The sequence below is a fragment of the Labrus bergylta genome, chromosome 1 (assembly GCF_963930695.1).
Source record: "Labrus bergylta chromosome 1, fLabBer1.1, whole genome shotgun sequence".
Lineage (NCBI taxonomy): Eukaryota > Metazoa > Chordata > Actinopteri > Labriformes > Labridae > Labrus > Labrus bergylta.
Window position 1 is genome coordinate 21,143,638 of NC_089195.1, and position 14,214 is coordinate 21,157,851.

General features: G+C 37.5%; 1 protein-coding gene across 3 annotated transcripts; it reads right to left on the reverse strand.

The window, feature by feature from the left end:
- Positions 1-436: 436 nt before the first annotated feature.
- On the reverse strand, positions 437-14,061 carry arfip1 (ADP-ribosylation factor interacting protein 1 (arfaptin 1)). Of its 3 annotated transcripts, XM_020639695.3 has the most exons (10): positions 13,812-14,061; positions 12,686-13,071; positions 8,777-8,878; positions 6,828-6,936; positions 6,165-6,266; positions 4,541-4,632; positions 3,998-4,219; positions 3,436-3,593; positions 2,746-2,920; positions 437-2,660 (listed from the first exon to the last, which is right to left on the reverse strand). In XM_020639695.3, the coding sequence occupies exons 2-10, from the start codon at positions 13,067-13,069 to the stop codon at positions 2,505-2,507; spliced, it is 1,500 nt and encodes a 499-aa protein (XP_020495351.2). In that variant the 5' UTR covers positions 13,070-13,071; positions 13,812-14,061; the 3' UTR covers positions 437-2,504. The 3 variants fall into 3 exon arrangements, with proteins under 3 accessions (XP_020495351.2, XP_020495353.2, XP_020495352.2); XM_020639697.3 differs by lacking the exon at positions 12,686-13,071 and having other exon boundaries at positions 13,812-14,060; XM_020639696.3 differs by lacking the exon at positions 6,165-6,266 and having other exon boundaries at positions 13,812-14,060.
- Positions 14,062-14,214: the final 153 nt, after the last annotated feature.

A 14,214-nucleotide genomic window follows, 5' to 3' on the forward strand; every position in this document is an offset into this window, starting at 1 on the left:
TTGCTTAACACACTGCTCTGAAGAGCCACAGAGATAAAAGACAACACTGAGGCAGCAATCAACATCCTCACAGCTTTTCAAAGGATTATCCAGATCCTGTCAAATGAAGGCTGTACCTGTGGGTGTGGTGGGTTTGTGATTATGAACACCTAAAGGTAAATATAAAAGCACCTGAGGACTTGTATCAACATGAGTCGATTCAGATCCATATGTCAACAGAATATTAACCACCACTGTCAATACATAGATTTACAGGTTTATACAAGAACAGGTTTAATTGAACTATATTTTCTCACATGGGATGTCAAAGCTTATCTTGGCCCCATATTGCCCGTATTTAATTTAACCCTATGTTACACAGACTGACTAAAAAGCTTTTCCTTGCCATATATGTCTTCATTGGAAAGTTGCAGCACAAAAACAGTCAAAAAACCTCTGAAGATGCTCAAAATAATCTTTTATTTTCCCAAAGAAGTTACACGACATTCAGAATACTTTCTTAACTCAACATTTGTTGTAAATGTTTCATTATTAAAAAGGTAGAGATCCACTAAGCACATCATTCTGGAGGTCTCGAGGGAATAAAAAAAGCCAAACTGCAGCATTGGTCACTGACTACATACTCGAGGTAAAATAGAGAAAATTACAAATATATATCCATCTATTTTAGGGAAACAGTAGATTGATGTAAAAGATTAACTCCCTCAAACTGCTATCATAGTACAAAGTGAGGATGACACAGCAGGTTATCAAAACCAGCATACAATATGTGTCCTCTGAGAAAAATATACTTTTATATAGTCCAATGAAAGAATCCGTTAGCAGCTCAGGCAAAGGATGCGGGTCTTTCAAATTTGCTAAAAAGTTTTTCAAGTTAATTGCATTTTGGTTTTCAACTTACATATCATACATGATTTTTTTTTTTTTGTAATTAGTCTCAAATGCGTAAATGGTAGTATGTGCAATATGGATAAATATCTTTGAGAAGAGCAAGTCCTAAAAATACATGAGAACTTTGTGAAGTTACTGGTGCACTTGTTTTTAACGGAGCTTTTATTTTGTGCAATGTGGAGTGTATTAGGATGTAAAGTTGAATAGGCTCTATATGTACATCCTTAGTCCAAGTCTGTGTGTGCATGTGTGTATGTTTGGTCCTTTCTCTTCCTTTAAGAGAGTTGGTCCCGAAAAACTGGTAATGAGAGCGCCTGTTTAATAACAATATAATATAAGGACTAGGTCTATCAGCACAGAGGGGGAGAGGAACAATTCAAGAATCCAAGGCACATTAAGTCACATAAGGCTGGTCCTTCATTTTCTCTGGAAAAAAAACAACATTTTGACCTATTCAGTCATGTGCCTGAATTGAGACAGAAATAGGCAAATGCTTAAAAAAAAAAAAGAGGGTGATGTCAAATATAAGTGGTATAATCATATCACAATATTCATGATTTGTTTTGAAAAGCCACTTTCTCTTCCATTTGAATATCAGTTTTAAATATACCGTTTGGCATTTTGGGTAATACTCTTTTTCTCCCTCCAGAGTTGGATGAGAAGATTGCTATAACTCTTATATCAGTACATTAAATGTGAATTTAGAGATTGCAGCTGGTTAGCCTAGCTTAGCATAATAACAGGAATCAGTAGGAAGCTGCTAGCCTGGCTCTATCCTAAGCTGTGAAAAAAAAACTCCCATAAACCCTCAACTTTATTCTTTTTAAACTTAGTTTTTTTGCTTGAATGAGGTAAACAGGACTTTTTATCCTTGTTTTCAGTCTTAATGCTAAGCTAAGCTCCAAAAAAGCAGCTGGCAGCTGAATCATTATATTTAATATACAAATATGAAAGTGGTGTTGATCTTCTTATCCAACGCTCAGCAAGACAGCAATTAAGTGATTTCCCAATATGTCGACTACCACTTCAATCAGAGTCAATTAGCTTTTTATTTGCATGATCAAGAAGCTTGAAGCCTGCTGTTGTGATCAGTATATCAGGACAGTTTTAAAGTCAAATCATTAAATAAATCATGTTCAGAGTCTTCTCAAGTGTCCAGATTCAAAACTATAAAGCATTCATCTTTGTTTGAGTAGGGCTGATAAAAAGTAATGCAAATAATGGCAGTCGTTTTGATCCTGTCGATGCCCTTACAGAGCTGACATGGGGAGATACAACATTCATTTGCTGGAGTAGAAAAGGCCATTTTACAGTTTCCAAATGAGTTTACTGCAACTCCTGTTTTACTGATGTGTCAAACAATATAAAAGTGCATTTCCTACATTTTCAAATAACTGCAATATGAAAAGGATTATTTAACATCAAGAGCAAAACAGATTGTGGGATTTTGTCTTTTTCATGTTTTGCATGAGTCATAAGACTTAGAATTCTGAAAGTTTGAAAGGCAGTGACAGGAGAGCTGAAGAAAGGAGGAAGGAGGGGAGTTCCTGTAGTTTTTGTAGAATTTGACATTTCCTGTCAAACTGAGCCATTGTGGCTTCATAAATGAGTGATTAGTGCTCTTCTAGCCACGATGGACTGTCCCCACCTGGCATTTTCAACTTGATGTGGAACTGCTTGAGTGTCTGTTCCAGCTGCTGTTGGTTTCCAGCGTAGTACGCAGCGATGGCATTGTGGAACAGGATGAGCTGGTTGTGCAATACTTTCACCTGTTTGCATACACAGAGAAACAAAAACATGAGCACACATGAATTTAACAGCCATTATGAAGAGCAGAATTAGTGTCTTGCTGACCTTGTTCTCTTCCAAGAACTTCAGCTTGACAGAGACGTCGGTTCGCATCCTCTCGTACTTCTCCCGGTGGATCTGGAACTGCTGCTGTGACTGTTCTATCTTGGGCATGGTGGTGGCATCACGTGGCCCCAGATTCAACTCCTCCAAATCTGTACGGTACGCATCATACTCAACTCTAGAAGTGTGTGATGCAAATGAAAGAATGTCAGAGACATGTTATACGTGTGTAGATAGGGTTACAGATATTTAAAAAAAATCAAGAAGTAACAAGTAATTTCTTTCGACTGGTTGTCTTTGCAATTTTTTTTTAAGAAGGAAGAAAAACATTAATAAACTTAAGACCTCACGGGTAAAACTGACAAGAGGCTTAAGGAAAACTTAACTTATACATACATACGCTGTGTGATATTTTAATACAGGATACAGGCTCATTTATATATCTTCTTGAATCTGAATGCACATGTAAGCTTTTGTGCGGAGCATTCTTGATTTGAAGAAAAAGTCAATTTTGTTAGTTTCTGAATTTAAAACTCTAACTTCTAAAATGTAACTTCAAACTTTACATTTTCTTTTGTTCAACAAAATGCCACAAGTTTTATTCATCACCAGAGAGACTTCTGACGATGGCCCAGTCCTTACATTTTCGAAGACAAGAACAGTGGAACCCACATATTGTCATGTATAACCTACCTGGCAAATTCATACTGTTTGATGTTAAGCATGGTGTCCTCAATCGTTTTGTCAACAAGAGTGTTAACACTGGCGATAAAAAAGGTGATTGCACCCAGCAGTGTCTCTCCATTTTTGGACAAAAGTTTTTGGGTGTCAGCGTTGTAGCTAAACTCCTCCTGAAGAACAGAGATAAGATTGTTTGATGATCATGATTAAACAGTAATTATGAATGTATAGCTGATCAAATACATACATGCTTCTGTGATGTAAAACTACTGAAGCGTATGCTGTGATTTGAACTTCATAAAATGAATTTAGTATTTGAAACGTTAACCATTATTGATAAATCCTACAATACTATTAGAGTACTCAGGAAGTGATTTAGGACCTCCTAGAAGGCTTAAATTGTCTCTTTACTGCCATTTAAACTGCTCACTTTAAAGCATGTAAAGATTGTACGATGCTGATAATTGCATAAACAACATCTATAAACAGTGACACTAAACTGCCATCTAATAATAAAAAAAAAGATTATTAATTGGGAACATAAAAAGTATATCTGAATGATATATGGACTCACATGGAGTTCTGGGGACTTGAGGCTGAGGTCAGCAAAGGCGTCGCCCAGCTGCCTTTGTGTCTGCATCATCTGAGAAAGCTGATTGGCCAGTGTCTGAGCCAGCTTGATTACATGCTGGTACTTTCTCTTGTTGTCACGGAGGACTTCGATTTGAGCCTCCAGGTCCATGTCCACAGTCCTCGAGCCCCGGCCCAGCTTCTCTGACAGGATCTGCCTCGTGCACTGCGGAGGACAGCATGCTAATGATCACACATACATACTGATAAGAGCTTTAGACCAATTTGAAACATCAGGAATGACTGGTTGGTTGAAAATACTCCTCCAAGAGAGAAAAAAATGTTGACTGTAAAGAGACAATCACATGGACAGGGTGTCTAAAGCAAGAAAACAAGCAACAATATGTGCAAGTTAGTTTGAGGTATAGTGAACTTTTTTTTTGCAAACAGAGGATAACACATTGAGGACAAAAGGTGTAAAAAAAAAATACAGAAAGAAGAGGGGAGGTAGAGGAAGGACTTTAAAAATTAAGACACAGATGATTACTTTATATGTGTTGATGCTCCACTTTCTCACAAGATCCAGTTTCTCCATGGCTGGACTCTTTAAGTCATCTGACAGGACCACTGCTCCTGCGCCTGAACAATCAAAAGTAATTTCATTTAATGAGTGATTATGTTATTAGACTGCAGGTTAGAGAGCTGGGGTAAAAAATTCAAGGTGGTACGACTGAAACGTTATGATTATCAAACAGTGTGAAGGGATTGTCAAGTTTACATTAATACAGAGCACATACTACAATCTAATGACATCTTGATTTTTTTCTATTTAGATAAAATCATAGAAATTATTAGTCACAACTGACAACTCCTTTAGTGCCCAAAGTTATGTGAAGTGCAGGAGGGGGAATACGGAAGAATATCGAGCCTCAAAACTGACAAAGCCTCAAAGGTTATAAGACGAGTCAAAGGAATAGCTGAATACTAAATAATATCATTTTTTTTTAGTTTAACCATGAAATAGTAGGTCAAAAAGAAAATTTTAAACGTCATGCTTTTGGTGGAATGCTAATGCTAACATAGCTAGCAATCTAATGCTTCCTTTTAAAGTACATTTATTCTTCAAATGTAATCAGGTTGGAAAATAAATCACAGACTTCATGGTGTTATCATTAAAATAAGGCTACGTAATGTCTGTTGTTATTTTAAACAAACTAAACTAGAAACTAAACTAGCCCTACGGAAAAGCTAACAAAGTGAGCGAGCTAAAAAATGTGCTTTTCATTTTTAGCTAAAAAATTAACTTGCTAAAACCATTAGCCGGCTAACAAAGTGTTTAAGTTAAACTTTTTTTTTGATACTTTACGCAGTAATGCCAAAACAGTAACACACTGCAGTAACTATAGGAGTACAAATATCAGTTGACTGCTGTAGTTTAATAAATAATGATGGATTTAGTGAGCTAGCTTACTTGCGCTGACAGACTGGTGGTCATGTTTTGTGACCCATGTTTTTAGTTTCAGGTCTTTTTTCACCTAAAGGTGTTAACATGTATAAAGATTTAACTTTTTTTCCCCTCCAACTGCCTGGACATTGGAGGCAAAGTATTATATATATTGGTTATTCTTTCTTAAATGTAACTAATAAGTCGACTATAACCCAGTGTATTGATATAGTCAGCTATGTTTGTGTTTGACAAGCTTTTAATACATGTGCCAGTTTTGGGCTCCATAGAAAGACACTAGGGGGTGACAACTTTTGCAAAGACAAAAGGTAATAAGCAGGAAAACCCACTGAGATTAAATGTGCAAGCAGTTTTTTTTCCCATCCAAGCAGATGCTTTAGGAATCAAGAGGTTGCATCACATCTAGAAATCTTTAGATCTAGATCTTAGGAAAACGACTCTAAGGATTATGCAAACACTTGTCATTAGTAGCATCAAAGCAGAAATCTTCTTAAAGACTTATTCAAAGGTAAAAGTTCAGAGTGGCTAAAGGCAAGAAAGGAGAAGAAGAAAGGTTTGATTCTGAATGCAGGACAGCCTGTAGGAACAAGGAGCAAGGTATCAGACTGATGAAAAACAAGACAGGCACCAAAGACTGTGGTTATGTCAGTGTGAAAGAAGAGACTGATTCAGTGTCATCTGTTTCATACTCCTTCACTGCTGGTACCTTTCTCAGCCTGACTATCGCTGGCAGAGCGTGCCAGGCGGCTAGCAACAGCCAAGCTGGGAGCTACAGATGCCACGGGAGATGTGGGCAGGCTTGCTGACCCTGGGAGATATTCACAGTTACAGTTGGAGTCATTAGATTGTCACCATCTCAGCCAACATAAGTTTAAAGGAAAGTTTCTCATGGATGCTGATTTCTTTGTTTGTTTTGATTGGGTTTTTTCACCGAGTGGCTCAGTGGATGAGCGTGTGACTAAACCAGAGTAAACAACGTGGAAAGTAGCCATGGCAACAATGTGGTAAGTCGGTGACACATCTCAGTCCTCCAAGGGTAGATTTATATTTGCATTTACAATAAGGGAATCATGATGAAAAGGAAAGGAGGGTTACAACATGGACATCAAAGGAAACTCATTTAAATTCAATTGAATGTCCACCTTTACACATTCAAATCAGTGCCTTTCAAATTTCAGAGATTAAAAATAAAGCAAGTCACTGTGAATTATAGAAAGTCTGTTTAAATACAGAAGGCTGCAGAGCAGTCACAAAATGAGGCCTGATTCTGATAAAGCTGCTTTGTCACAAAACCTAGATGACCGAAGAGCAGGAAAAAAAAAAACTGAAATAAGAGTAGCACAGTTAAAGTTGGGTGTGAAGGTTTTACCTCTGTATGGTCCTGATTCAATGATGCCCTCTGCTGTTGAAGTGAAGTTACTGGAGATGACACAGGACTCTGAGAGGTTCAGGGCCACAGGTCCACTGGGGTAAGAGTCCTACAGGGAAAGTCAAACAGATTTTATATCAAAAGTCTAAGTGGTGCCTCTTAAACATGCATATACATACATACATATTTTTTTTGTATGTGTGTTTGTAACTTGAAAGAAAAGACTGGAAATTATAGATTTAGACCAACTTTAAAGAAAAATATAATTGAAGATCTTTTTTTAAATATCTTTTATAGGTTTGCAACTAAAGGAGATAAGAGATGCATCGATAGTTATGCAAAGAAACAAATCAACACAGAAACATAAACACAACACAGAGCTAGTCAGTACATTTAGCTAGAAACAGGCTTTGTTTTTTAAAGCCATGTAATCAGAGACTCTCCTCAACCAGACAGCCTGTTAAAACTTGATATAAGCGTGAACAGTAACACAAAAGTGTGTCTTATCTGCTGAAGCTGGTTTGACAAGCAGTGCTTGTCTGTGTTGCTTGCCTGCATGCCGGACTCATATGGCGATTAAGTATTAATAAGTTTATAATACGTAATATAAAATATAATTGAAGATCTTTTTTTTTTATATATATGAACGTTATGCTCAGCATGAACCTGGTTTTTGCTAGTATGTTTTATTATCAGGCACTGAATCAATAACCTATGAATACAGAGCCTTTACATTCCAATTATTTTCTGTTAAAACAGCCGAAACTGAATAAAAATGGTCCATATAATCCCCTCAATCCTAACATTCGTACTAGGCCTGGGTTATATCACAAAAAACGTTACCACAACAAAAATGTGGATCAGTCGATATCGATAAATCATCATTATTTATTTTTAATTGAAAGGCTTATTTTACCTGCTGAGTGAAAGTTGAAGAAACCAGGTAGTGTATCGTGGTTTAATTATTCTTATTTTCAGAACATGACAAACTCTACTTGAACAGAGGAACATATCCCAATCATAAGCACAGTGCTGGGAAAAACGCTGAGATGACAGTTTGCTGCTGGGCAGTAACACTTGCTGGTCCGCTGCTTGCTGAGGATCCACACTAAGCTGCTCTCTGTGTTCTAACGGGTCATATTGTTTCAAATGGTGGAAAATGTTTTTGGTGTTGCCAGTTTTAGCCTCACGTCTTCTGGAATATTATAAGTTTAAATCTATCAAATGTTTGGTATATTTATATTGAGAGAAACAATATCAATTACCGTATTATGTTATGAATTATATCTCGATAATTTTATCACCCAGACTTAGTTTGTACTGTTGGTCAAAACTACAGAAGAACATTTTAGCTATGGCCCAAATACTTTCCATTATATTTTAGATTGAAAAAAAAAAAAAGATTTGAATGTCTGCTGAAATAAAAATAACATTTTTTAAAACATTTTTTCTTATCAATAAGCCTTAGAGACTAGTGTTATTTTTTGTTAAGCCAATTCAATGAAAGATGTCATTTCCGCATCAATGAGAGATAAAATAGTCAGAACAAAGGAGAGTTCTGTTGAGAAAATCAGCAGATTTAATGAAAGGACTTTGAATCCTCTTCCAGGTTTAATGTACAGAACCAGTAGATGCACTTTGTCTGAGACGATGATGAAGTTTCACAAGATGCTTTTCTAGAAAAGATGTCATATTTGCACTATAAACCTGCTGCTGCCCATCTTTTATTTCTTTATTAATATATTATAACACACATTTTAGTTTATAGTCATTATGTCACTGTTGTATCTTTTTATTGCTTTTATCCGTCATGTTTCTAAATTTAGCTTTTAATGTTGTCATTACTAATCCTTAATGTGATGCTGTTTGCCTGAAGAATCACCAATCAATAAAATATGTTGTCCCACTACAAGGACATTACAGTGTCTTGTTCTTTCACAAGCCCTTACCCTCTGAAAGACCGTCTCAGGGCTCTGATCCAGGTCTCCGTTGCTGGTGACTGGGATCTCTGCGGCTGAGCTTCTACTGGGCTCCTCAGCCATGGTGCTCTCCTTTAGGTTGGAGGAGAGAAATGAAGAAAGTCATTCTTTAAAAGCTCTACCCAAACAAGTTCAAAAGAAACAAGGATGCAGGTTCCACTAGTGAGGCACCGCAGTTGTTGGCTGCCATCTTGTGGCCAGAATAGAAGATATTGGGCTTGGCCAGATTTCAATACTGTTGATAATAACTTTTCTGTATGAATATGTTTTAAGTTAAACATGATCCAATGAACACAATTCCATCATTTAACACTGAGATATGTTTATTTATTTTTTTCTTAACATATGCTCTATTTTGTTCAGTCCGTCGTTTTTCAAAGATTTCTTTCATTAATTTTACATCATTCAATTCCAAGTGGTTGAAGTTACGACATTAACCAGGAAAGACGCTGAAGGTCTTAAGCAACAACTGACATCAACTTTCATCACTCCCCTATTTTACAACACTTTTTTTTAGTGAAGTGCTAAAAAACAGGCATCAAAGTTAGTTTTTACCAAGAGCATCAAAGCCATCTTTCAGGACAGAAATAATTTTAAGGCTGTCAGAACTTTTTATGTTTTGATCCTTTTCAAAACCACATCTTAAAGAACGATATAACCATTGATATTTTTAATGGTCGACACCATCTAAAAGTACCACAGCAGAAAGAGAGGGAGCTATTCAAATTCACAGGTTAACAAACTGATGTTGCTCATGCTCTTTTGGCATCTGATAAATATGCAAAAATGATGTTCATGTCTTTTACAAACAGGGAAGTGGATGTGACACCGTCTATATCGCACATTGAAATCAACAATGAGCTGATTGTGCAGGAGTTTCAAGAAAAGTCTTATAGATAACCTAGGACATTTTTTTGTTGGCATTAGTATCTTTTTAGTTGTGCTAGAATCACATCAAAGTTTACATTTCTGTTATAGTGACACCCCTCCAGCTTTCCTCCATAGAAATGTCTGGGCGAGACAATATCAGGTTTGTTTCCTGGCAACTAAAAGGCTTAATCATGGTTTTCAGTGACATCTATTCATTTCAGACTACATTCAACCTCGTGTTTCTGGTTTGTAACTGGTTGTTTTGTTGTCTATCCTGTGATGCAGAAACACATATGGAACAAGATTTCCCTCAGCCTCTGGTGAAAATAACAACCATGTGGACAGACCTGTTCTAATATGCATGAACACAAAATCAATCGTGTTCTCTTAATCGTCTCAGAGGATTAAAATGACACTGATATGTTGGCTTGGCTTAGTTTGCAGTTGCTGCACAGTCATGTGTTGGCTCTTAGCAGGCAGCCACAGGGTGGAGCCAACACTTGTTCAGACTATAGTAACGTGGCAGCCTGTAGTTGCAGGCTGATCATACATCTGTGCTTTTTTTTTGGTCCAACTTCCGTGACTTAATCACATTGGACTTGTGAACTAGGACAATGACCGAAGCACTATAAAGCTTCACTTGCTAGCTTTGTGAGGCTTTACAGTGTAAAGCTGGTCAATGATGATCAGTGGCACGCCTTGCAGAAGGGTGTACAATTCAGAATATGTAGAAATCAATATGTCTGAATTTGTATCTTTGAATTAGATCCTTTACCAACATGTGGAGCTTGGCCAGTCTCTTAATAATGCAAACAGCTGCCAGATCACCTGGAAACAGGATCTGGGTCTAGTCTTAACAGACTAACAGACTTTTTGTTTCACTGTCGAAAAAAAAAAAAGGGTGGGTAACCTTCAAATATTCCAAACAAATGTAAAATTAACATTTAAGCTTTGAGATGAAATCTGTTATTTATCTTAACCTACTATTTTGTCTTTACAGACCGCCATGTGTTGAATTATCCTTGTTAATAGAAGAACGTGAGATACATAAACATAAATATGTTAAGATTTCAATCTGAGGTTTTCACCTTCTGAAATAAGTAACAGTGAGAATAAAATATCAAGTCTTGCTTGGCCTATAAATGGAAATAACAATAATGAAATAATATTAAAAACAAAGATCTGATGATAGCATCATGAAAAAAAAACTGTAACTGGAGTCTAATTGGGATTTATATCGAGATACATGTAGATTCAGTATTGTTCTTTGTTGACAGTGTGTCATCTGAGACTGCTCGTTTTCTTATTTAGGTTTTAAATCTGTTCCAGAAGAAGAAATTCAAATGGAGAGGAGAAGGTGTGTTCATTTTAACTGAAGATTTCTGATATGCCAAATCAGATGTAAACACATGAAAACGACCAAAGCAGAGTGGTTAAATGATTTCATGTGTAAGAAAGACTCTACTGGGTCTTGTGTCATGTGACAGCCACATAAATACTTAATCGCCATATGAGCCCGGCATGCAGGCAAGCAACACAGACAAGCACTGCTTGTCAAACCAGCTTCAGCAGATAAGACACACTTTTGTGTTACTGTTCACGCTTATATCAAGTTTTAACAGGCTGTCTGGTTGAGGAGAGTCTCTGATTACATGGCTTAAAAAAACAAAGCCTGTTTCTAGCTAAATGTACTGACTAGCTCTGTGTTGTGTTTATGTTTCTGTGTTGATTTGTTTCTTTGCAGTTGAAGCATAACTATCGATGCATCTCTTATCTCCTTTAGTTGCAAACCTATAGTGGGCCTGATTCAGCTTCAGATCCAGAGATGATCAGGGTTCTGTGAGCCAAAATGACCCCGACCCACCACCTGCAACCACTCTGCTAATAGAGACAGCTGCTGGAGCACAGAGAGAAGCAAAGTGGCTGCAAATTAATCAGGCATAAGAAGGGGCAAGGTATGGCATGCCATAGTGTGCTGCTCCCTATAGTCCAGTATCCTGGATACGAGCTGACATGACGTAGGAGGAAGGCATAACAACAATGAGCTAATTGTCCGATTGGCTGTGTCAGCTGAAAAGGAAAGAATCATGTCTTGCCTTTTAAACTACGGCGGAACGTGACACATCCATGTTGCAAAATGCTAGGTTTAAAACAGCAAAAAAATGTCTTAAGGTCAACCATTCTGAATTTTAGGATTATTAAATGAAGAACGTAAGAGAGAAAGTCATGATTTACAATTCTTGCAATTGAGTGTGCAGCGCTGGCTCTTTGCCTGACACAGAACATGAATCAACAGCCTGGGGAGTCACACATTCCAGCAACACCAGAAATGTGGGACTGCTCGCCTGAGAAAGTGCAGTCCAAACGTGTCTCGCCATGTGACTGACAGCCTGGAAAACTCAAGAGTTCAACTTCAAAACATTGCGAGGAATAGTCTCATTTAGACATCATGTACATGTTGACTTACACACACAGGGTCCGTGTCAAATCAAAGGCAAAAATGTAGAAAACTAGAAAAATGTGGGCTGATTACTGACTTTCACATTATATAAACACACTTATTGCATCGAAAATATACAGAAAAGATCAATCCGTCCCAGAAATCACTGAGTCGAAGCCAGCATGAACACAGAGCAAAGGGAAGATATGAAGACCTGATCATCCATAATTACATGGAGCACCTAATAGAGCAAGTAAAAGAAAGAAATCCAGTAAATGCACCGTCAACAAAAAGCAACAGCTACACCAGCGTTACATCTTTAAAACCTCCAGCAAAGCAGAATGAAGCCGGCTAACAATGAACACTTGGGAAAGAAAAACCAACACATCACTTAGCAGAATAAGTTCATGTAGTTGATTATCTCAGACAGAGAGCTTCACAACTAAATTCAATATAATTATAGCATAGGAAAGAGACCACCACCACCATCACAGCAAAAAGTTTGAAATAGCAATCCAGCAAGGAAGCGCTTAAGGAGGCTGATTGTCCACATTAATGGCAAACATCACCTTTGTTTCAGTGGGAGATTCGCCGCTCTCCTCTGGTGTTTCAGCTCTTTCAACCTGATGATTTGTCTCCTGTTCCCCACTTTCTACACTGACTTGCACGCGTGTGGCCTCACCATCCCTGCATGTCACCTCACTCTCAGTCTGAACTCCCTCATCCCGCTCCTCCACATCCCTGTCACTGTCTTCTGCACATTCTTCAGGACTGTCAATATCAATGTCGTACAGCGCTTCATCTCTGTTATCTTCTCCGCTACTGTCGTCTAAAATCTCCTGTTTCATTTCCAACTTCAAACCCTCCTCTGCTTTTTCAGCCTCCTTATAATCCACCCGAGGGTCCTCGGCTGAGGTCTTCCCCGAGTCAGCTTCAAGACTAACTTCAGACATACCTGAAAACAGACAGATAGGAAGGTATGAAATGACCTGAATGAGCCAGATTGTGCCTGGTTGGAAGAATATCCACCCCCACCATGATGTGACTTTTTATTGTATTTCATTCTGCCTGGACATTAGACATGTCCTTGCTAATTTTGAAGAAAACAAGACAATTCAAAAGGCATTATTACGAATAAAGGTCTACATAAATTAAAATAATTTATAGGTGAATATGACAAATAGAAAATATCATGTGTCATAATACATTAAAATGTAATTTTCTTGTTTAATATAGATAAACAAATGTAGGCTTAGCTGGTAAAGCTACTTTTCTCATTTCAACACAACACACCGGGTTTGGTACATTACCTGTTGCAGCTTTAATCACGTGACAAGCAAGGACGTCTAAAACCCGATATTACATTTTAAAATGCGAGTATGAACACATGTTAATGTTATTGTTAAACTGCATGGTTCCGCTGAGGATGAATCGTGTATTGGGAGGCAAAGATTCAATAATCCTGACGTGGTTTTGCCACCCAGTCAATTGTAATAAACTGTCCACTTGTTGACGTGTTGTTTGCTAAAGCTAACGAAGCTAAACAGCAAAAAGAGCAGAAACGAAATGATAAAAACTGTGTGTGTGTGTGTGTGGGGCGCAAACAAAATGGTTAACATCATTTTATAATTCCGCCAGATATTCAACACAACGCCCTACGAGAATGGCGATGATGAAAACTTAAGTTAACATTACCTCTCTGTGGCCGTGGCTAACTATTTAGCCGTGAACAGTGGGGCTGTGAGTAGTTCACAAATCCTCGGTCGCTCGCCGTACTGTGCGTTTATTTAAAAAAGGTTGTGCGCCTTCTCTTAATGCAAATGTTGCATAGATTATCTACCAATTCTTCATCTGTGAACCTTAGCTCTGCTCAGGCACACTAGACCTGCTTTACGAACCCCGGAAAAAGTGGAGCAGATCTCCTGTGGGGCCTCTCTCTTGTCATCAGATGCGATCTCCCCCTGCTGTTCAAATGTGCGTATTGCAGTTTGTGTATAATGACTAAAATTGGCTAATTTAATATTTTAACAGATTCTTTTGATAATATTTATATATTATTATTATTATTATTATTATTATTATTATATTATATCATATT

Coding starts and splice junctions, on each gene's coding strand:
- arfip1 (XM_020639695.3), bottom strand. CDS start 13,069: ATGTCTGAAGTTAGTCTTGAAGCTGACTCGGGGAAGACCTCAGCCGAG. Junction 8,879..12,685: donor AATCTCCCACTGAAACAAAG/GTGATGTTTGCC, acceptor TCCAACCTAAAG/GAGAGCACCATGGCTGAGGA. Junction 2,661..2,745: donor AGTTCTTGGAAGAGAACAAG/GTCAGCAAGACA, acceptor GTATGCAAACAG/GTGAAAGTATTGCACAACCA.